Below are 25,266 nucleotides of genomic sequence, written 5' to 3'. Positions count from 1 at the left end.
GCAGAAACTATGTGTAATTTTTCTTATTGTTGTGTGTCCAGCTTATTGTGCAGGGCCTGGTGCATAGTACATACTCATTAAATATTTGACCATAAAATCAAACTGTCAGCACATCGTTGTGTAACATTTAGAAACTATAGCTCATTTTAAAGCTGGGAACCCTTTAAAGTTCAAGGCACTATTGTTGGGGGTGTGAATTTAGAGAAATATACTGGAAAGTAGCCTCTTCACACATTTCTTCCCAGCCATGAGGTGAAGACCTTCTACTATCATAAGAGTAAACTGAAGGCCTTCCTCAAAGGGGTTGGCCCTGAGGCTCTTCATTCCCTTGCATCATGTCTCTTTAATTTCTTTTCTTCTTTATTGTCATCATATTATTCTAAGGAGCCCTCTGTTACTTCTACTCTTCTCTTTAAGGAGGACTGGGTCACCACCAGGAAGCCTTTTGATGGTGGGATATTACATGATTCTGTTGTCTGAGTTTGTGGCGTTGCTCAAGGATGGTAAAGGTTGGCCAGGTGCGGTGGCTCACACCTGTAATTCCAGTACTTTGGGAGGCTGGGGTGGGCAGATCACTTGAGGGTAGGAGTTTGAGATTAGCCTGGCTAACGTGACGAAACCCCATCTCTACAAAAATACAAAAATTAGCCAGGCGTGGTGGTGTGTGCCTGTAGTCCCAGCTACTTGGGAGGCTGAGGCAAGAGAATTGCTTGAACCGGGAGTTGGAGGTTGCAGTTAACCAAGATTGCACCACCATACTCTGGCCTGGGTAACAGAGTAAGACTCTTGTCTCAAAAAAAAAAGATTATTTCTCACAGTCAAAATTCTGCTATAATCATCTAGAAACCTTTAATTTTGGATTGACCATATCAAGCAAGGACACATTAGTAATTATTTTTATAAATATGTTGGGGTCATAACACAAAATATTCCCACCTATTGTACATAATCATATCCATAGTTAATTGGCAGTCAGAATTAAGAAGTCATATTAGACTAATAGGAAATTTTTGACTGCCTTCTGACTTACTGAAATTAGAATCCTCATGTATTCTAATAGCTTACAAAACAATTTTCTAAGCCTGTTTACATTTGAATTCCTCTTAAATGCTCTCTTAATAATACTTAGTAACTTAATCCTTTTCTATGAATTAGTTTGGATTTTTCAGAGGAATAGAACCAATAGGATGCACACACACACACACACGTACAGAAAAAGACTAAGGAATTGGCTCACATGGTTATGGAGGCTGAGAAGTCCCAAGATCCAGTTATCAAGCTGGAGACCCAGAAGAGCTAATGGTAGTTCCAGTTTGAGTCTGAAGGCCTGAGGACCAGGAGAGCTGAGCTGATAGTTTGTTTCAGTCTGAGTCAGAAGGCAAGAGAAGACTAATGTCTTCAGTGACAATGAGGCAAAGATGATAAAATCTCTTTCTCAGCTTTTTTGTTCTATTCAGCCCTTCAGTGGATTGAATAAAGCCCATGCGCATTGGTGATGACAATCTGCTTTACTCAGTCTACTGATTCAATTATTTATTGCATCCAGAAACACCCTCACAGACACACTCTGAATAATGTTTAACCAACACCAAGGCACCTTGTGGCTCAGTCAAATTGACACATAAAATTAACTATCAAAAGTCGACCCCATGTCACCTTACCACCCATATACATCTTAAACCATAATCTTCAAATAAAGACCATACATAGCATGGTTATAATTTCATCTAATAGAATATAACTGCTCTGCATACAACAGATATTGCTCTAATTCCTTCTCCAGAAGAGGAGATAAAGTCCATAAGTGATATTTACTCTTCTCCCTGATATCACTTAAATATTACAAAAGTAACAATACTTAAATACTATGATATAAAGTCAGTACATCTATGTTACATGATAAGGGAATAAGAGTAAAGAAAACAAAAACACATACAGATATATTCATAACAATTAGGAAATATTCATGACAATCACAATTCTTATTTCTGTAACTGGTCACATGCTTGTAGTTGTGTTTATAACTACCATTTGCCACTACCTATTCTGTATTCCCCTTGCCTTCAGTAAGCACCTCAGCTGGTTATAGTTCTTTACCTGGTGGGGTGACTCAGATCTTTATTACTGAAGTGTCTAAGCCGTTAAGTAGACCTGCCTGGATTTGGTTGTTGTAGTTTTCTGTTGATTTTTAATCACAGAGCATGATAATACCATGCCTTAAAAGATCTCCTGTATTTTAGAATACTCTTCCTTCCATTTTGGAGTAGTTCAGTGTCCTGTTAATAGGATCAGTCATGCCAGCCAATACAGTAATTGCCTTCCTTGCCATGTTGATTCAGAGGTATGAGGAGCCCAAAGTGGCCAGGTGGCAGTCTTAATTTCTGTTCAATCAAATCGTTGTTGTATCTTCTGGTTGAAGAATTCTTCCTTTTGGAACTAAGACCTCTAAGCCAGCAAAGCATAAGATCATGGGAACAGGAAGCAAGAATTTTGCCAGTGGGCTACTAGGGGTGATAGCAAGTGATTCCACTCCATTTCCACCCTTTGATTCCTGGACCTGTAAATCCTGGCTATGGGAGAAACAGCACCATATATTGGTTGCTGATTCATTCTAGTACCTACTATTAAAGCTTTTTACCTATTAGTGTTCAGTCCAGTATAGTTCAACAAGTATCTATTGATTGCCTATGTAAACAGTACTGATCAGGTTATTGTAAAACCATTATAAACTTGTCTCTTCTCCCATGGTCATTGAGTCATTGACATTTCACTCATTTACTCTGGTTGTTAAGTAGACTCTTATTAGTGCAAACACAGACTAGACTAAGCCATTTGTCAAAAGTGTATACCTCTGCTTCAGTTTTAAGATATAAAGTGATCACTTTTGTCTGCATTTCTGTTCTACTGCCCCACTCTAAAAAAAGTAAATGTCACTGGAGTGTATAGAATCTACATTTATGTTGTTTCTTATTTTATTAAAATGTTTCTGGTTCTCCAAAGTTTAGCATAGTTCTCATACCTTACCTTAGTTGTTCCAACCCCCGTAGTTTCTGAGGAGATATGGGATAGAGCCTTAGAATTTGCATTCTAAGGAATACCTAAGTGATGCTGTTACTGCTGCTCTCAGAACCACACTTGGAGAACCAGTATCTTACATATTTATAAATGGTTGAAGATAAGGATTATCTTTGAAATCTACTACAGCTTTGTACAGTTCTACATATGGAAGTGTTCACCAACTGACATTCTCCTTTTTCTTTATAAAATCATGACTTGAGGACCCAGTTCCATTGTCTTTATTATCGTGTCCTTGAGGTTGAAATAGCCTTGTTAAATTTTTGTTACTTACTATGTCACTTGTCACCACAAAGACATATGAAAAAAAGGGGGAGCTCATGTTTTGTCCTACATGCTCATAGAACCTGCTCAGACTCCATATTTACTGCATACTGGGGAGGGAGTTGGTTCTCAAAGGGTCACTTTCTACCCCTGCCCTCTACATCCAATTGGTCTACAGATTAGGATTAGCTTGGCACCCACTTGAACTATCCTTGGTAATAGATTTAAGTACCATGGACCAACCAGTACTGGTAACCATTATTTTATCAAACTTGAACATACCAGAGATGAGATGTCAAAAATATGTATCAATGTGATTGGTCGGAGCAAATGAGAATATTCTCTGTCAACCTCTCATTTTTGTCCATTTCAGTCTTATTGCTCAAAATATCCATTAACTCCCTCTATTTATATCAAATTTGCCAGCCACTTGGTTTGTTTCTTGCCCTGTTTTTATATTTATCTGTAGTTCTATAGCAATGGCTCCCTTCCTTTCCCTCCCCCCGTTTTTTTCCTTTCTTTATTGACTGCAAAAACGGTGCTATTTAAGTAGTAATACCATCAAAACCTCAAAAAACAGATGAACTGTTAATAATATTGTGCCCTACTTTATGCACACATTCATTAGGCTTTTAAATACCCTTTCCTACACTAGTCTTTATATCAAGCTTGATATAGCCTAGTATAGCGTGTAGGTGAAAACTGGAAATATATTTTTTAATTATAGTTTTTAATAATTTTTTAAAAATTTGTTTATTTTCTAAGGAAGAAGAGACAGATAATGAAGACAACTTTATTGATCTCAACGTTTTAAAGGCCCAGACGTATCACTTGGTAAGTTTCATCAGCTACATGCAGGACCAACAAGCAATCAATGTACATGTTCTGCTGGAAATTTCAATGAGGCCATTGTTTTGTATGCTGTTTGAAAAGTAGCTCTCAAAATTGCTTTCCTATATATAAAATGTTATAATTATAGCAAATGTAGAAACCCAGAGGAGTGAGTGAGACAGCCTCCTGTCTGTATCATGGAAAATTGACACAGTGCTACTCATGCAGACTGAAAATAATTTGCCTGGTGGCATTTTTTATTATGAAAAGACATCAAGTATTCTATTTCAAGTTATTTTCCATTTTAATAGGCCAAGATTTAATGATCTTGGTTATAGGAAAATATTTAAATTGTAGCTCTTTAAATAAAATGGATTAAGACTGGTAGGTATATAGATAAGTAATCAGACATTGCTTTAAGTCTGTTTTAATTATGAAATAGTGCTAGTCTATAAAAGTACATATCCAATGAGATATTTCAGATATATATGGTATTTTTACATTCTCCATATATAATATATTAATATATAATTATATAAATATTATTCATAATAATTAAATATATATATAAATGATTGTTATGTATGTATAAATAATAGATTAACTATATAACTAAATATATAATATATGAATATAGTTTAATTAAATAACATAAATATATAATTATATGTATACGGTATAGTTTTATTTAGTTATGCTAATTATATAATTTATATATTATATAATATGTTATATATTAATCAAGGATATATCCCTATTGTAGCCTCGAAAAGTACATATGGAAAGTAATACTCTATTAGTCCTTTATTTAATTTTTCTTATCTGAATCCTCAAAACAAGTTTGGATCTAGTTTTGGTTTCATATCATGAAGATTTCCTTGACTACCCCTCCCCAGGATGATCTTTGTATTTATCATACTAATGAGGATCAATAATACTAAGGCAGTATTGATACAGTATTGATGCATCAGTACTGCCTTAGTATTATTAATCCTCATTGATGCCTTAGTATTATTAATCCTCATTAGTTATTATTAATGATGCATATATGTGTGTGTGTTTTCTGCCCAACTTGAGATGTAATATAACATTGTGGGCAACTTGCCTGAGTGTGTGACTTAACTCTAATAGTTACTAGGATTCCAGACTTGGGCAAGTTTCCAAACTTCTTGTGCCTCATCTTAAACTGTAAATGAAATAAAAATATTACCTTTACCTTTGTCGTAGGTTTCTGAAAATTAAAAGAGTTACTACATGTAAAACACTGTAATAATATCTGTCACATAGAAAATACTCAGTACTGGCAAAAACCAAAACCACATCTTTCCTCCATATTTCCCCTCCTGAAATCTGATTTGTAAACTCCTTGGTAACATAGATAGCTATCCTTTTTAATATTCCCCATGGTGTAACACAGAAGGTACTGAATAAAGACCTCTTAAATGAAGGTATTTTTTATTGATCAATTGAAAATTATATCAGAATAATATGTTAAAATTTAAATCTAAACTCCAGTGATATCAATACCTTACATTTGCAGATCGTTTTGTAGTTTCCAAGTACTTTAAAACACATTTCTTTACTGACCTTGTGAAGTATTTGGGTGGATGTTATCTCCATTTTACAAATATAAACACTGAAATTTATAACCTTGGGACAGTTTAATCTTTTAAGAAGCTAATAAATCACAGTACCTGAATTTAAACTGCTTCTCCAAACTCAAGTCTATTGCTTTTTCCGCTTTACCTCATAACAAGAGTTGAACAAGGTGTAGATGTAGATATGTTATGATTCTTGCCTTTAGCAAGTTATAATTAGTAATGTTGGTATTTACCTAATGTATGTGTTGAAGATGATGATGACAAAGTGCTTGTTGAGTGTGAGAAGAAAAAAGTAGAGATGCACACAGTTATTCTTGGAAAGAAACTGTTGTTTGTGTTATTCATTCTTATATTGTTGGTGTAAACAGAGAACTGTGAAGGCCACCTGGGATTCCTTCTGGACAAAGTAGTTTGAGTACTGAGAAGGAGCAAAGTAATTTAATGTGCTTCTGCCACTACACCAATTCCTTATTGGTCCTGATTTCAATTTTTCATCTCAAACTACATGAGGAAGGGTTTTCCAAATGGTGTTTTTGTAGATTATCTAAGTATTAGATTCTTTGGGCAAAAATTATATAATATAAATCCTTTAGAGCTAAGACTATGTATAGTGATATTTCCACAAGAGGAAGAAGCGTGAACGCCAGGTGTTTGTGGATGGTCAACCGTAGAGTACTAATGAGGCAGAAAACCCTTTCATATTTTAAAAAACCTGGCAAGCTCATGATATTGCCCACTAAAGCCATCTGCCTGAGACAGCTGTGTCTGACTACAGCTTATGATGGTTCGGGCTGCTCTTTCCCCAAGACAAAATTGCTATATAGGTTAGTATCATAGATTTAAGATTTTATGTCTCATGCAGCAGGTGGACTCATCATGCAGAGGAAATATTATTTTAGGAAAGTTGAGCATGATGAGTTCTTCACTGGAACAAAAACGATACCTTACTGTCACAGAAAGTGACTTTCTAAATGTATATGTGACTGTGCAAGCCCAGCCGTGTGTGGATTGCAGCATTCCCTCCCTGTCTATAGTTTTAAGACAATAAGATGCTTCTCCAATCATTCTCTATCCTCTCACCCACCCTACTTTATTTTTCCTCACAGACCCTGGTATTGCATTACATTTATTAATTACTGATTTATTTTTTCTGTCGCAACCACTAGAATGCAAACTCCTCGAGAGCAGGAGCTTTTTCACTGCTTTTTTCACCTGTGCCTTGTGTGTAGAAGTTGCTCAATAATCAATAATACTGTAGGAATACATGCCTGAATGTGTGCTATTTTTGCATTTATGGTTTTACAGGCAATTTTCATAGAGAAAAGAACTTATTGACAATAATTATATCCTCTTCTGTGTACCATGTGAGATAATGCAGGGAGAAATCTACCTATATTCTTTTCTTTCATTAAATAAAGTGAAGTCTAGACCCTGAAAAGCATGCTGTTTAAGTATCATGATCATTCCAAGAGTTGGACCTACACAAGCATATTCTTGAGATTTGCAGTAAAATGAAGTGAGAATGCAAATGAAAAAGACATGTCATAAGCAGGTTGTGTTCTCTGGATGCAAACGTAGACAGTTTGGAGTGCAAGATGTTTATTAGAAATAGACACATGTGAAAGGAGGGGAGAGGAAAGTAGGATTGGGCAGAGGGAGAAGTCATGCTGCGATACAGGCCTGACAAAGATTGGCCAACCTGGTAGAGCCAAGTGTTGCCTGCTTAGCTCACCTCACTTAGCTTGCCTGCTTAGCTCACCTGGGAAGGACATACTCCTAGGGGAAATGGCTCTCTGCGGGAGCTGACAGCAGGAGGCTGTCTGCTAGTCACATTCTCTGAAGCTCAGCAGCAAGATCTTCCTTGAAAGAGGTCCTGGTGACCCATCTTCCTAACTACCACGGCATAGTTGAAGCCTGTAACTGCTAACTTGAAGAATTTGTAAAGAGATACCATCTGCCCATTGACTCAACTTCAAACATCTGCCTAAGTCGATCATGACACAGCAGTAGTTTCATGAACACTGAAAAAGATATGTTCCTCCTACTGATGATGAATGCTTATAACAATGACATTGGTTTGTTTTGGAAGCAGTTGCTTTTGAGAACATTTATTTAAGGTTAAAAAAATATATTTAAAGTCATTCTGTGTGATTTTCCTTTCTAATTCCTTACCCCAATTATGATTTTGCCGGCAACTGTAATTAGTGAGGCATTGCTTCATCTTCCACAATTTCATTTGTAATTTAATTACTTGAATTTTGAGATAACTTTTCTTAGAAGGAAAGCATTATGAACGGATATTAGGCTTCAAGGCTAGTCCACAGAATTCCATGTTCTTTATGTCCCTCTGATTCCTGAGTGTTCTTGAAATCTGAAATTTAGCCGAAGTTACCCTAAGAGTGGCCCTGAGAAAGGACACTGGTGCTGAATTAAAGTTCTGACAGTTGGACTGGGCCTGTGATGTTTAGGAGTATAGTAGACTATTCAGAGCTGTAGGGAGTGGGAGCAGGAAAGGAAGACTCTAGTGATGAGGTGGTACCAAGGTGTGCTAGTCATTTCCATTTCTAATTTGCATATGTCAATTGGGCACTGCTTGCGTGTTCACAGTGGCTATGCTGTAATTATGAGTAGTCTTTGTATCTCCATTCACCCTTGTGAAACTCAACAGAATCATGGCAACAGCCTTCTGGCAGCACAATGCAGATGTGTCATTCTCCTCCCCCGGTGAAAAAAAGAGGAGAGGGAGCCATGCACTCTCTGAATTCTATTTTTAAATGCCCATCACCTCATTTCAAAACATTTTTTCAAACATGCCATAGATACTATTCTTTCTTGAGATGCTGAATTTGAGGTTTTGGAAACCAAATCCTGAGTTACACAGTATAAAACCAAGTATCTCAAAAGGTTTAAACACAATTGGTTTTTAATTACTTAGCAAGAAATTCATGATGCTAAGTAAGAATGAGAGACTTTTAGCTTGAAACGCAAAAGGTGTAAGGAAGTAAAAATATGAGCTTAGAGTAAAAATGTCATTTCAGGTTTAGAGTTTCGTCTAGGCAAAACTGCAGTATTGTAATCAAAGAGAGGAAGAAGATGGATCTTTTTTGGTTAATATCTTAAATACTTTAATTTTTTAAATTTTACATATGTTTTATGTTTTTATTTTAGACAAAATATCCTTACTGAGTAATCTAGGAGAAAAAACTGTTCTATGTACAGCTTGCACTATCAGTTGCCATTAATTTTTGATTCCTGCTTAAGGAGAATGTTTTTTCTTCTGCTTTCCTAAAACAGTTGAGTGTTAGACCTCCTATCTGTGTTATGAGAGAAGTCTATGGTTGATATTTCACAGGAGAAATTAAAATGCCACATGTTTGAGTGTGATGGGACACATTATGACTGAGTAAATGCTTTTATTTCTCTGGTAACTAACCCTTACCACCCCCATCAGTTTTACATCTGGGGGTGAATAGGAAATGTGGGCTAGAGAAAAAAGTTCTACTTCTCACTGCTCAGTGGAGGCTCAAATGGCAGTTCTTGCTGGGTGTAAAAGACACCCAGTTCGAGTTTTGCTTGATCTTCAGTGTAGCTTTTCAACCCACTTTTGAAGTAAGAGAGATCCTTGTTTTCTTCTTGCTTTCATTGTAGGCCTAGAAAAAGTAGGAAGCAAGGACTTTTCAAGGTCCCTTCCAGATCTGAGTCCATACCTTCAAGGTAGATTCTATGGCAGAAATAGCAGCCTTAGATGAATTCCTGACTGTGTGTCACTTGCCACATGACCATAGCAAGTTAATTAACTTCTGTGACTCTGCTTTCTTATCTGGCAATGGGACACAAATAATTCTAACCAGTCTTGTTTTGAGATTATTAAAATCTAACCTGTGGGCAGTACCTGACATTGTGCGGGCATAGAGTATGCACTTCATGCATTTCTTATTTTTTATAATTTTTTACCTTTCCTAGAAACTGGAATTAGCTCTCAACATTCTTATGTGCCATGGAAGACTAGAAAAAGCCCCAATCCCTCAATACAAATGAGTCCCTAGATTGCCATCAGTATTTTTGAGTAAGATACTTACATAGGATATAAGTTATCAAGAAACTTGCATTTCTATGTAAATTGGGAAGCCCTGGTGATGTCATGGCTTTATTTTCATAATCTGTCACATGGATTATTATTGAAGGCCCACTAGACTAAATTTGCTGTCACACAAGATCTCCCCTACAGAAATGACTCAGGGAGATCTGATGAAAAGTAATAAAATAATGATTTTTTAAGATACTATTTGAGAGCTGTCATTCTATAAATAGGTAGGTTATAGTTCCTTCCATCAACGCTAGTAGCAGATATTTATTATATAATTCAATATAGTAAACGGGTACCAGACTCTATACATTTTTTTCAGTCTTCTACAACCTGTATTTTTAAAACCCACCCATCTCTCAAATCCTCATCGCCACTTACCACTTACCCCTGGCAATGTTAGTGCTTTGAATATATGTCTGATTCATCTTTACCCAGGCCATCTATGTAGTCATTAAGACCCGTGGATGCTGCCTTTGAAACATCTCCTAATATCCATCCCTTCAGCTGTCTTGCAAGGCCATGTTCTTTTCATCGCCTGTCTGGACTGTATAACAGTAATGCTCTAAATAGTCTTTGGTCTTCCTCTTTCAATCCCACCCCCACCCTTTGTCAAAATATTTTTCACCCTGCTTCTCTGTCTGACTTACTGAAACATGACTATTACAGGTCATTTTGAATTCAATAATGTTTGATGGCTTTCATTGCCTACAGGTCCATTTATATAGAGTATAGAGGAATAAAATTTTGATCTGACTTTCAAGGCCCTTAGCAATTTGATTATTGTCTACACAGCTAACCTCATTTTCTTCTACAAACCCTTTATTCCGGTTAAATGGGTGCCCTCATAGGCTTTCAAATACCTTGTGAGCATATCTGCTCCCATTCAATGCTTCTGTTTCCTATTATCTCTTTTCTAAAATACCTTCCCACTGTCTCTCTACCTGACTCAAATGTTCAAGGTTCAGCTCAAATGCTATCTCTTCTGTCTCCTCAGTGACACTTCCCTTATCACTTTGCCCCATTTAGTCCCACAGCCAACCCCAAAATCTACAAAAACCCATACATCTTTATAAAACATAGCTAACATGTTTTATACGTGAGGATTGTTGTTGTAGTCACTATACCTAGACTATAGCAGTGTGTGGAACATAGTGGGCACTAAATAAATAGTTGTTGGATAAGTATAAAACTACAGTAATTGTACCTTGCCTATAACTTCTTGGCTTCTTTTCTGGCTGGAGGACAAAATTCATATTCCTTACCCTAGATTTCAAGGTCTTTCACAATGTGCTTAACTCTTTTTTCCTCCCCAGTATTCACTTTTTTTTTTGAGACGGAGTCTCGCTTTGTCCCCCGAGGCTGGAGTACAGTGGCGCGATCTCAGCTCACTGCCAGCTCCACCTCCCAGTTTCATGCCATTCTCCTGCCTCAGCCTCCTGAGTAGCTGGGACTTACAGGCGCCCGCCACCATGCCTGGCTAATTTTTTGTATTTTTTTAGTAGAGGCGGGGTTTCACCGTGTTAGCCAGGATGGTCTCAATCTCCTGACCTTGTGATCCGCCCACCCCGGCCTCCCAAAGTGCCGGGATTACAGGCATGAGCCACCGCACCCAGCCAGTATTCACCTGTTTAAGCTCCTAGACTCTTTTCTCATTTTGATCTTCACAAGTTATATTCATTCCTATTTCAGTTTTTTGGCTTATGCTGTTTTCCTCACTGAAAACACTTGACTTGTCTCTTTTCTGCCTGTCTATATCCCATACATTCTTGCAAGGCTAAACTTAAAACTCACTATTGCATTAAAACATACTTGTCTTTCTCATTCAGACTCCTACAGCATACCACCTGTACCAGCTGGTTTTGGAAGTTAATCAAATTTTATTTTACCTGCTTATTGAAAAAACTTTATTCTTTTTTAAAGTAAAATATGTTCCTTGTGTTTTAAAAAAATGAAAGAACAAAGGAGTATAAAGAAAATGTGAAAAGTTTCCCAAATCTCAGCATCCAGAGAGAAACGTTGTACCCTTTTATTCATAATTAGCCCAGAGTTTTGTAAGATGAGAACATTTGGAAGTGGTATCTGAGTGAAGGGTATATGGAAATTTTTTGTGTAATATTGATGCAATTTTTTATAAGTCTGAAAATATACACAGAATTTAACAAAGTTGTATAGAATCGATAAAATAATACAAATATGTGGTCATATTAGTATATGAAGCGGTGCAAATCAGTGAGGAAAACTGAACTATTCAATTAAATGGTGAAGAGATAATAGGCTAATCCATTTATAGAAAAAGCTGGATTCCTCCCTCATATATTACACCCAAATTAACTCCACATGGATCACAATAACAAATAATAAGGCACAAAAATAAAACAAAAACATGAGGCCAAGTGCAGTGACTCATGCCTCTAGTCCCAGCACTTTGAGGGCCATGGTAGGTGGATCACTTGAGGCCAGAATTTCAAGACTACCTTGGCCAACATGGTGAAACCCCATCTCTACTAAAAATACAAAAATCAGCCAAGCATGGTGGTACATTCCTGTAGTCCTAGCTACTTGGGAGATTGAGGCAGGAGAATCGCTTAAACCCTGGAGGCGGAGGCTGCAGTGAGCCGAGATCATGCCACTGCACTCCAACCTGGGTGACAGAGCGAGACCCTGTCTCAAAACAAAACAAAACACACACACTCACACACCAAACATGAGGACAGACAAGTGTTACAGTTTGAAGTAGGCATAATTAAGCATGACAAGAAAATCAAAAACATAAAATACAAATCTGAATGTATAAATATTAAAACTTTATATTACGGGAAAGCAGAGTGGGGAACACCATAAAGTTAAAATACAAGTGACAAACTGGAGAAAAATAATTATAGCCTAGGTGACAAAGGGTTGATAGATATATGGTAAGGTGTTTTAGAGCTTGTGCTCTAGAGTAACACTGCCTGACCTACCAATCACTGGATGTGACATTGAAAAAGTCACCTACCTATTCTGTGCCTCAGTTTCCTCACTTTAAAAGATGGTAATAAGACTCCGTGTTTCATGGTGTTATTGTTGGGCATTTAACCCATAGGTAAAAGCATCTGATACCATGTTTGGCATGTAATAATAATGATAATAACTACTAAAATATACCAGGGGTTAATATGTATTATACACTGTGCAAGCCTTTTAAATACATTGTCTCATTTAATGCTCACAGCACCCCTTCCAATGAGGAAGGTGCTGTTATTCTCATTTTACAGATGGGTACTCTGAGATTTAGAGAGGTCATATAACTTAACCAACAGCTAGTAAGTCATGGAGGTGGGATTTGAGCAGATGTGATTCCAGACCCATCCCTCTTAACATTTACACCATGCTGTGGTGACTCTTAAGACAACTTAGTTCCCTTTTCCTTGAGTCTTGGGAGTATTTAATCTTGAGAGTTAATATGACTTTTAACACCCTCTCAGTAGGTATATGATTTGAGTTCTTCAAATGAATCAGGACACTGGTATATCCTTGAGGTTGCCATCTCATGTTTATTTTTACAGAACATAGCCTTTCTTTGATGCTTGACCAGAGATTACTGGAACAGGATTCTGAGTAGGCTTTTAACACTGTATGTTTGATTCTTGAACTGACTTTGATGGTGTGCCCCACTGTTTGAGCCCAAGGTTACTTTATGGGATAGTGTAGACTGTTATTTTCAATTCTTCCTTTGGCAGTCAGGATCAGTTCCCATCTCATCAGTTTTTCCTTTTACCTAGGACCAGTTATTACTCCCATTAACTGGCCTCAGGCTCTTCCTAGTAGTCTGCAAATTTTGCAGGCAGCAATTAAATCCTTTTAGCTTTCCACACCAAGCACAGTGCCTGAATTCTTACCTTGAATGTTGTAGGAGTTTAACAAATGGATTATTAGTTTAATTAATTAATTATAAATGAGACTTCTAGATAACTTGTGCCGTATGAGCTTCTAATTGTTTCTTCTGCAGCAGTAACTGGAAAATGAAACTTCCCAAAAGCAATGCTTTATCTTAGTTAATGTGTTAGAGAGGGACTTTGTCATGATGATATAAAATTTTGATTAAAAGAAACAGCAGTTTATTTCTCTTTTTCAAGTGACCCACATAAAGTACCATTTGTTAAATGGAAAACAATTGGGAAGAAAAGTTTTCTCAAAGTATTATAACCAAGGCACGGTAGTATAGTTTTAAAATGATTTATACTTTCTATATAGGGCTTGCTCAGTTAATGTATCCAGTTATTAGGCATTAAGAAATGTTGAGTGAGGAATGAGGTTATGAAATAGATATGCAAACATGGATGTAGAAAGAAACTGTATAGTTTGAATAAGTTAATGCTGCTCTGCCAAATCTAATGTTCTCTTTTTGCCCTTTATTCATTTAGTAACTGGGCCATTTCCCCTCATATATTAATTATGGCCTACAAGTGAGTGAAAATTTTTGACCTCCTACGTTAAATCATTTTAGGACATTGGGAGTGGGAGTTAGCAAATTGTTGCTTAAGGGAACCAAATAATAAGCTAGTAAGGGTAAATGCAACTTACTAAAGGGTCCAACATAAAAACAAATAGCTTATGCACTAGCATATCTTAATGCAGCGTTTGATCTTTATGTACCCTACTGCCTCAGATTCTAGGTCTAGTTCAAACGGCCACTGCAAACCCATCTGTCTTTATGAAAAATGCCCTTCCTTCAGTAAAACATTTTGAGTATGTTATTCACAACTTGAACAATCCCGCATCCAGGCCTGAAGAAAGTAGGAGTATGACCCCTTGTCTTGTTTGGTGATTCTGAACTTCAATCTTGTAAGGAGAGAAAGAAAGAGGGGATAGAAATGAGGGTTGGAAATGAGGGTGGAAATGAGGGTTGGAGAGCACTGGCTTTGGGATTTAATCAACAGCATCTAGCTTCAGTTCACCCCAATGGTACTCCATAAATCAAACTTATTTTTATTTATTTTTTAACTTTTTTATCTTTAGTTATTATGAATACATAGTGCATATTTATGGGTTTTATGTGATATTTTGATACAAGGCATACCATATATAATGATCAGATCAGGGTAGTTGGGATATCAATCACCTCAAGCATTTATCATTACTTTGTGTTAAGAACATTCCCATTCCACATTTTTAGGTATTTTGAAATATATAATACATTATTGTTAATTATAGTTGCCCTATTGTGCTACTAAACACTAGGTCTTATTTTTTCTGTATAACTAATGCAGTTTTAAATAACTGTATTTTCATATCCACTAACCATTCCCTTTTTATCCCTCCTCCCCGCTACCATTCTCAATCTCTGGTAACCATCATTCTACTCTCTACCTCCATGAAATCTACTTTTTTTTAGCTCCCACATATGAGTGAGAACATGTGATATTTGTCTTAGTGTTCCTGGCATATTTCATTTAACATAATGACCTCCAATTCCATCCATGTTGCTACAAATGACAGGATTTCATTCTTTTTATGGCTAAATAATATCCCATTGTGTATATATACCGTATTTTCTTTTTCCATTCATCCCTTGATCAACACTTAGGTTGATTCCCTATCTTGGGTATTGTGAATAGTGCTGCAGTAAACATGGGAATGCAGATTTCTCTTCAACATACTGATTTCCTTTCTTTTGGGTATATGCTCCACAGCAGCATTGCTAGATTATACGATAGATTTTTAGATTTTTGAGGAACCTCCAAAGTGTTCTCCATAGTGGCTGTATTAATTTACTTTCCCACCAACAGTATACAAGTGTTCCCCTTTCTCCATATCTTTGCCAGCATTTGTTATTGCCTGTCTTTGTGATAAAAACCATTTTAATAAGTAAGATGGTATCTTGTGGTTTTGGTTCTCATTTCTCTGGTGATTAGTAATGATTAGTGATCATTTTTTTCATATAATTTTTGGCCATTTGTATGACTTGTTTTGAGAAATGTCTCTTTTGATCTTTTGCCTATTTTTTAATTAGATCATTTGGGTTTTTTTCCTACTGAGTTGTTTGAGCTCCTTATATATTCTGATTGTTAATCCCCTTTCAGATGGGTAGTTTGCAAATATTTTCTCCCATTCTGTGGGTTGTGTCTTCATTGTGTTGATGGCTTCCTTTTCTGTGCAGAAGCTTTTTAGCTTGACATGATTCCATTTGTCCATTTTTGCTTTGTTTACCTGTGCTTTTGAGGTCTTACTTAAGAAATCTTTGCCCAGACCAATGTTCTGGAGCATTTCCCCAATGTTTTCTTTTAGTAGTTTTATAGTTTCATGTCATAGATTTAAGTGTTTAATCCATATTGATTTGATTTTTGTGTATGGTAAGAGATAGGCATCTGGTTTCATTCTTCTACATATGAATATCCAGTTTTTTCAGCACCACGTATTGAAGAGACTGTCCTTTCCACAATGTATACTCTTGGTGTTTTTATCAGAAATGAGTTGGCTGTAAATGCATGGATTTAAATCTGGATTCTCTGTTCTTTTCCATTGGTCTTTGTGTCTGTTTTTATGCCAGAACCATGCTGTTTTAGTTATGGTAGCTTTGTAGTATAATTTGAAGTCAGGTAATGCAATGATTCTAGCTTTGTTCTTTTTGCTCAGGATTACTTTGACTATTCTGGGTCTTTTGTAGTTCCTTATAAATTTTAGAATTTTTTTTTTTTTTATTTCTGTGAAGAATGTCATTAGTATTTTTACAGGGATTGCATCTGTAGATTGCTTTGGGTAGTATGGACAGTTTAATAATATTTATTTGCAGTCTGTGAACTTGGAATATCTTTCCCTTTTCTGTGTCCTCTTCAATTCTTTCATCAGTGTTTTTGTAGTTTCATTCTAAAGATTTTTTCACTCTTTTGATTAAGTTTATTCCTAGGTATTTTATTTTAGCTGTCGTGAATGGGATTACTTTCTTGGTTTCTACTTCAAATTGTTTACTGTTGGCATATAGAAATGATACCGATTTTTATATATTGATTTTGTTCCCTGTAACGTTACTGAATTTATCATTTGATGCAGTATCTACATTCTATTAAGAATCACTCAGAACTGCTGCTGAGAGGGCATGCTGTCTTGTTGCAGCCTGATTTTGCAGGGTTGGGATGTGGGGGTCCATAACCTTGGCAGGAGTAACCCTGTGTGTATACCCACACACATGCCCTGAGGTCAGGGCTCACATACCACTAGCAAGGCATATGTCCTCCCTACCCCAGCCCCCATTAGTTTATCCTGTGTGGTATAGAAAATGAGAAATTGGGTCTCGTGGAGTCTAAGACAGGTACTCAGATGTGCCGGTGAATGTGCATATGCCTAGTTCTTCCAAACATATGCATCTTATTGATGCCAGTGTGAATTTACATGGCAGAGAACCTTCCCTATTGCTTTAGGTTTTGACACAGAGACCCATTATCTCTTTTCCTGCCATCATACACAGTCTCATGTAACTTCACACATATCTACTTTGTGAATGAAGCACCTCCTTCCCTAGCTATGATACTCTTGTGCTACCCTAGATCCAATTTATGTAGAAGTATACAGCATTAAGTACTCTAAATAATACAATGTTTCCCTATTTAGATGTTTGAAGTAGAATCTTCAGCTTTTTTTTTTTTTTCACATTTTACTTAATGTTTTGGGTTTTATACTTCTGGTTTTCTAAATGGAATACATTCAGACCACGTATTATAAAGTGTAAAAACGTGTATTAGTTATCCATTCTCAAATGGTGAAGTTAGAAATATATAGTCCCTTGAATCTGAACAAAAAGCAGTACAGGCTTTAAGGCTCTGAGTCTAAACAGGACTTGCTGTTATGAGCTAGGAGGTAGGAGAGGCTTTCTTATGTTAGCACTGTTCCAGAGTCTTAGTTGGGAGTGAGTTCAAAGCCTCTAAAGACCTCAGGCTCCCACAGAAATACAAACCCTAATGTAAGATTAATCTTCTGGTTAGTGTTACATCTGATTGGAAAGACTAATCCAATGAGCTTTCATTTAAGAAATGTGATTTTAGTGATATAAATATATATTGGGAATGTAATTTCATCATGGGGTTGTTCACCTAGTTTTTATTTTTAAATTTTGTATTATGGAATGTTTCAAACGTATACAAAATTAGAATAAGATAATGAACATGCCACATTATCCAGTTTCAACAGTTGTTAGCATTTTGTCAATCATGTTTTATTTAAAGCTGCCTCCCTTTTTTTCTTTGCCTCATAGTATTTCAAAGTAAAATTCAGACATCTTGTCAATTCATCAGTAAATATTTTAGCATTTATTTCTAACTTATAAGGCCTTTTTAAACAAAACCATGTCATGTCATACCTATAAAATTAGTAATTTCTTAATATCATCCAGTATTCTCCCATATTAAAACTTCACTGATTGTCTCAAAAATATCTTTTTACAGATTATTAAAATTAGAATTCATATAAGGTTCATACATTTTATGTCTGTTTATATCTCTTTAGTCTCTTTTTCTCTATATAAACATTGATATTTTAATTTTTTCTTTAGATTTACTTATAATTTATTAAGAGAGTTAAAGGGAAGAATTGGTACCAAAATTACTGCCTTAGATTTTATCTTTAAATCATTAATCTACATTATTTATATTTTCAGATCCATACATACTTAATGCTGAAATGTGAAGGGGTGGGAAAAAAGAAAAGAGTGGGCCTTTTTTTTGTAATTCAAAAACAATTATGATGGATTTTTATTATTCCAATGTAGAAACCAAATGCAGAAATTTGGCCCCCTCCCTATTTGAGTTCAAATATGTCTATATTAAATTACCCTTTAAGCTATATTATAATTTGACCTAATAAATTATCACTTCAATTATGAATACAAATTTTGTAAATAGCAATTCTTTCCTTCTGGAAGTTTTTTATATTTTGTCTTTCAGATTTGGGGTTTGTATTTCAGTATAATAAATTTAAGTGTTTCTTTCTTTCTTTTTTTTTTTCAAGACAGAGTCTTGCTCTGTCACCCAGGTTGGAGTAGTGCAGTGGCGTAATTTTGGCTCACTGCAAGCTCCGCCTCCTGGGTTTACGCCATTCTCCTGCCTCAGCCTCCTGAGTAGCTGGGACTACAGGCACCCGCCACCATGCCTGATTTAAGTGTTTTCTTACCAAACATGAGTGAGTTTTCTTACCAAACATCTTTTCTACTGTTACCAATTAACATACCTAAATGGCTTGTTGGTCCATTTGATGGTATTCCTATTGAGTTCTATCTGATGTCTCAGAAACATTTTTCCTTGTAAAAATAGTTGAATCATATATTTACTTCTTTTTTAATATGTATTTTGCTATTCTACCAGGTTGGTGCATTATTTTCTTTCAACATTGTAGGAAGACAGAAAAGAATTTCTTCCACTATAATTTTAACACTACCAATTCTTGATTTAAATTGTGCAGTACTGCTAAAATGCCTCAAATTTTTACCATTTCTTTTTATAAACTCTCAATCTTGTGATATCTTTCCTTTCTTAGGATATGAACGAGACTGCCAAACAAGAAGATATTTTGGAATCCACAACAGATGCTGCGGAATGGAGCCTAGAAGTGGAACGTGTACTACCGCAACTGAAAGTCACGATTAGGACTGACAATAAGGTATCAAAGAGGGAACACATTATCTTAAAAAAAAAAATGTTATAAGGAAACTTCAGGGTTAGGGGTACTCCCAATTATTAAAATTATTAAAGAAGGGCAGTAGGATTCAGTTTTCAGCATTTTCGTCTTAATAAGGATTTAACAAATTGTTGTTGAATAACTGAATAATATAATCTGGTCCAAAAAGTGAAGCAAAGATCTTTAAAAGAGTGATTTGGAAGACATGATATTTGCCTGGTGTTGTGGGGTATTTTCTCGGAAGATTTTCTGGGAAATCATACTATGTTTAGATGAATAGGAATTCCATGACCATACCAACAGATTAGAGTTATAAGATAGGTCAGAGCTCTGCTGCATGGCAAAACAGAAAGCAGCCTGGAAGTGCTCTTAGATAATCTATTCGATACACGTGATTAAAAATAAAATGCTGGCCAGGTGCCATGGTTCACGCTTGTAATACCAACACTTTAGGAGGCCGAGGTGGGTAAATCATGAGGTCAGGAGTTCAAGACCAGCCTGGCCAACTCAGTGAAACCCCGTCTCTACTAAAAGTTCAAAAATTAACTGGGCATGGTAACACACGCTTGTAATCCCAGCTACTTAGGAGGCTGAGGCAGGAGAATTGCTTGAACCCCGGAGGCAGAGTTTGCAGTGAGCCAAGATTGCACCACTGCACTCCAGCCTGGATGACACAGCAAAACTCCATCTCTAAATAAATAAATGATAAAATAATCAAGAAGTCATATTTAATAAGATTTGGGGATTAGACCAGATTAATTCACCCATTGTATCAAGTTTCTACTTCCTTTCTAGTTACAATTTGATAAATACTGTTGTATTAGTTCGTCTTCGTACTGCTATAAAGAACTGCCCAAGACTGGGTAATTTATAAAGGAGAGGTATAACTGACTCATAGTTCAGCATGGCTGTGGAGGCCTTAGGAAACTTACAATCATGGCAGACGGCCAAGGGGAAGCAAGGCATCTTCTTTACAAGGCCGTAGGAAGGAGAAGAAGTGAGCAGGGGAAATGCCAGACAGTTACAAAACCATCAGATCTCGTGAAAACTCACTCACTTTCACAAGAACCCCATGGGGAAACCATACCCATAATCCAGTCACTTCCCACCAGGTTCCTCCCTTAACACTTGGGGATTACAATTCAAGATGAGATTTGGGTGGGGACACAAAGCTAAACCGTATAATTCTGCCCCTGGCCTCTCCCAAATCTCATGTCCTTAACATTTCAAAACATAATCATGCCTTCCCAACAGTCCCCCAAAGTCTTAACTCATTCCAGCATTAACCCCAAAAGTCCAAGTCCAAAGACAAGGTTAATCTGAGACAAGGCAAGTCCCTTCTGCCTAGTAGCCTGTAAAATCAGGGTTTGAACTGCACAGGTCCACTATAGGCAGACTTCCCAATAAACGTTACACCCAGTATTCCTGCTATTCTGCGTCCTCTTCCACCTCCTCTTCCCCTTCTGCCTCTGCCACCTCTGAGACAGCAAGACCAACCACTCCTCTTACTCCACATGAAGACAATGAGGATGAAGATCTTTTTAGTGATCCACTTCCACTTAATGAATAGTAAATGTATGTTTTCTTTCTTATGATTTTGTTAATAACATTTTCTTTTCTCTAGTTTACTTTGTTGTAAGAATGCAGTATATAATACATATAACATAAGGAATACGTGTTGTTTATATTATCAGTATCATTTCTAGTCAAAAGTAAGCTGTTAGTAGTTAAATTTTTAAGGAGTCAAAACTTATACATGGATTTTCTACTGCACAAAGTGATTGGTGCCCCTAACGACCAGCCTCTGCATTGTTCAAGGGTCAACTGTAATGACTTCAGAATAAGTTGATAGGTAACTAGGTAATATTCTTCCAGTAGTAGTGTAAATATCTCTACAAAAGGGGCTAAAGAGACATCTAGATGAAAAGACTGAAGGAGAATTTTCATCCTTGGAGAAGGTTGGACATAAGTCCCCAGCATTATGGAACAAGGTTCTAGTGAAGCTTATCACTCTGAAAGCGTGATCCAGTGTCTGCTTCCCCCCACCCCCCAAAAAATCTAACAAACATTGCTGTTTTCAGAATGTCTTAGAAGCTAATTTATTCTTAGAATGTCTGGATTTGAGCTTGTACAACTGTGTCTTAGACCAGGTAGGAAGTAAGCTAGACTCCTAGAACAGTCCCAGGATAGGGTGAGAACAACAGAGGTCTTACTACACTGTGAACAGCTATAAACAAACTCTATTCAAGGTAAGTGGACAAATCCTGTAGTCCATTTACCTACTCGTTATAGAGGACAACTATTAAATGATTGCATTGCAGGTGAATTCTTTGTATAGCTCTCATATCTAAAAATATATTAGTAAGAATTTCTTCTTCACTGATTAAGCGAAATCTTCTGGAAGTTATTTGCAAAAATGTGATTTCTGATTTTTTGGCTTTGTCAGAACAAATTCTTTTCATAAAATTAAAATTCACTATTATTGTGATTCTGGTTAGAATGATGTGTTAAAATAAAATAATTGTATAGTTAGCAACTCTCAAGTACAGCTTAATCCCACAAGGAAGCAAGTTTAATTTGTTTACTTTCAAGCTAAGTAAAGTCTGAAAGTCAGACATCTCATTTGAAGTCTAATAGGAATTTTATAGTTTGCAGTCATTGATTTTTGCATTAATAGGAGTAATTTAAGAATATAAATGTAGCTGCTAACACATACTCTTTTACAAAACTATGTACAGGTCAAATTCTATAACAGACCAGTGTTGCCATCATCAGAATCCTGAGTTTTTAAATAATCAATGTCCTTCTGATTTGGGAAAGAATTAACGAGTTGAAAGTTGAACCCTTATTCTCGTGCCATTCTGTAGGCCTCAATCTTATGAGGATATATTCTGTCAAATTAATTTTAATTATAAAATTAAGTTTTATGGCCAGCATTCCAAAGTATCAGATAAAGGTTTTTTTCATTATTTTTTAGAATATGTAGATATCATTTTGTATTTAGATCTTTGTGGTAAAAACTATTGACCAAAGTCATATTTGATTGCTTTTTTAGAATTCTTCTTTAGATGGTTTGATCTTTGTGTCTAGTATTTTACAAACTCCTCTTTCTTTTAAGTCTTTCAGATATAGCAATTGGGAAATACAACTTTAGGGTCAGGTGAATTCTTTATTTAGCTTATTTAAAAATAAATGTATATACTGGCTTGGGAAAATAAGGAGCTAATGAAAAGTTTCTTATGTCTCAGAAATAAAAATAAACCATCTGGTTACATATGAGCTCTCTTCTCACAGACTCATTCTCCTCCGGAAGAGGTGTACTCCAGCATCATGGTCGACCTTTTCCTTCTCCACTCCTCACTCTACCAAAATCAAAACCTTTCTTTTCCCTTTGGCCAAAATAATAACCTTTCACTCAACACAGGCTATCCAGGACATCTAGAGATTTCACTTGTGTGTTTTAAAGAAAAGAGAGGAAAAGAAATGTATTATTTTGGGGTCAGTGGGTTTTACTGGTCAGTGTTGGATTAATTTTGAAGTGGTTTAGAGGTGAGAGAGACAAAAGTAAAGGACCTCTGTTATTTAAATTTGGTAGTAAATAAGTCCCATATTTATTTGGCTCTGGATCAAATATGTGTTTTGCTTTTTTCTCTCACACTTTTTTTTTGAATCGGGCAGCCTTCTGAGCCATGGTAGGCTCAGACACTCCTTTTTTTTTTTTTTAACTTACATGAAAACAAGTTTATTAGAGAAGTAAAGAAACAAAATAATGGCTACTCCATAGGCAGAGCAGCCTTCTCTCACACATTTATTCTTTTTATGCTTCCTAGCAGGGAATTACAGAAAAGTAAATCTCCTCCTCTATTCTTTTTATATATTTTAATGTATGTGCTTTGATGAGATATTATCATATACCAATATTTTATTTTGTATATTCACCATAATATTGCAACAAGGTTTTTATTGCAAAACTAGCCTATCCCTATTGTCTGGCACCACTTGCTACTATTGCCAGTTCTCAAAGAATGCAAACTAATTTTAATATTAGCTTAAACAGAATACAATTAGGGAAGTAAATGTTGCCAAGAATACAAGTAGTATGCTTCGCAGCTGAAGATAAAGAATTTTTGTTTTATGCTGATTTGAATGGACCATATTAATGGTTCATTTTTTTGGCATTGATTATAATGTTCCTGGTAATTACAGTTGACCCTTGAACAACATGAAGGTTAGGGATGCCAACCCCTGTGCATTTTAACTCTTGACACTTCAGAACTTACCTACTAATAGCTTATTGTTGGCTAGACACCTTACTAATAACATAAACAATTAACAGATATTTTGTATGTTGTATGTATTATACTCTGTATTCTTACAATAAAATAAGCTAGAGAAAAGAAAATGTTAAAAAAAATCATAAGGAGAAAATATATTTACTATTCATTAAGCGGAAGTGAATCATCATAAAGGTCTTCATCTCCATTGTCTTCACATTGAGAAGGCTGAGGAAGGAGTACGGACTAGAGGAGGAGTTGATCTTGCTGTCTCAGGGGTGGCAGAGGCAGAAGAGGTGGAGGAAGAGGAAGGGGAGGCAGGAGAGGCAGGCACACTGGTATAACTTTACGGAAATGCATTCAAATTTCTGGCTTTTTTTGCTTTTCATTTCTTTAAAAACATTTCTGTATCGTACCAATTCTTCCACAATTTGCTTTAATTTTTAATAGAAGGGTCCACGTTATAAAAGAAGTCCAAAGTAGTCTTGAATAATCAGAGCCCTTCTGCCAGACTGTCCAGTATCAAATTTGTTTTCTGGTACTACTTCTTTGTCTTCCTCCTCATTGTTTGTCACGGTTTGGAAGCACTTATCTCCATCAAGTCATCTCCTATTAATTTCCTCTGGTATGTTTATTAACTCTTGAATTTCTCCAAAATCCATATTTTGAAACTCACCAACAATTTCTTTTGGCATAGCCACAATCTCTTTCATGATTTCCTTGATTGTCTCTGTCATAAATCCTGTGAAGCCATGCACAACATCTGGCACAGTTTTCTTCAGCAGGAATTTGTTTAAGACTTGATGACTTTCACAGCTTTTTCCGTAACAACAATAGTATCTTCTTTGATATAATCCTTCCAGACTTTTATGATGTTCCCTCTTTTGGGGATCCACAGTGTCGACAATTCTTTCCATAGAGTACTATGTGTAATAAGACTTAAAGGTCCTTTTGACCCCCGATCTACTGGCTGAATTGGAGACTTTGTGTTTGGGGGCAACTAGACCACTTCAGTGCCTTCAGTGTTGAACTCATGGGGCTCTGGGTAACCAGGGGCATGGTTCAATATCAAAAAACTTTAAAGGGCAGTCCCTTACTGACAAGATACTTCTAGACTTCAGGGATAAAGCATCGATGGAACCACTCCAGAAAACAGGTTCTCAATGTCTAGGCCTTTTTCTTGCACAACTAAAAGACTGGCAGCTGGTGATTATCTCTTCCTTTCAAGGCTCAGGGGTTAGTAGTTTATAAATAAGGGCAGCCCTAATCATAAACCCAACTATATTTGCATAAAACCAACTATATTTGCATAAAACAGTAGAATTAGCTTATCCATTCCTGCTTTAAATCCTAGTGCTGGCAGGAGAATCCCTTGAACCTGGGAGCGGGAGGTTGTGGTGCTCTGAGATTGCGCCATTGCACTCCAGCCTGGGCAACAAGAGCGAAACTCTGTCTCAAAAAAAAAAAAAAAAAAAAAAAATCCACGTCG

The 25,266-nt window shown here is 36.2% G+C and overlaps 1 protein-coding gene across 1 annotated transcript in view; it reads left to right on the top strand.

Annotated features, from left to right (window-relative positions):
* IFT57 (intraflagellar transport 57) overlaps nt 1–25,266 on the top strand; it is an 80,893-nt gene that overhangs the window by 11,755 nt on the left and 43,872 nt on the right. Inside the window, exons 5-6 of the mRNA XM_017870860.1 lie at nt 4,105–4,173; nt 19,363–19,485. Of these exons, the coding sequence (XP_017726349.1) occupies nt 4,105–4,173; nt 19,363–19,485 (192 nt within the window). The remainder of the gene's footprint in view (nt 1–4,104; nt 4,174–19,362; nt 19,486–25,266) is intronic.

This window comes from Rhinopithecus bieti, unplaced genomic scaffold, assembly GCF_001698545.2.
Source record: "Rhinopithecus bieti isolate Rb0 unplaced genomic scaffold, ASM169854v2 scaffold_5478, whole genome shotgun sequence".
NCBI classification, from domain to species: domain Eukaryota; kingdom Metazoa; phylum Chordata; class Mammalia; order Primates; family Cercopithecidae; genus Rhinopithecus; species Rhinopithecus bieti.
The sequence above is the reverse complement of the archived record's forward strand: the minus strand, read 5'-3'. Positions and strand labels throughout refer to the sequence as shown.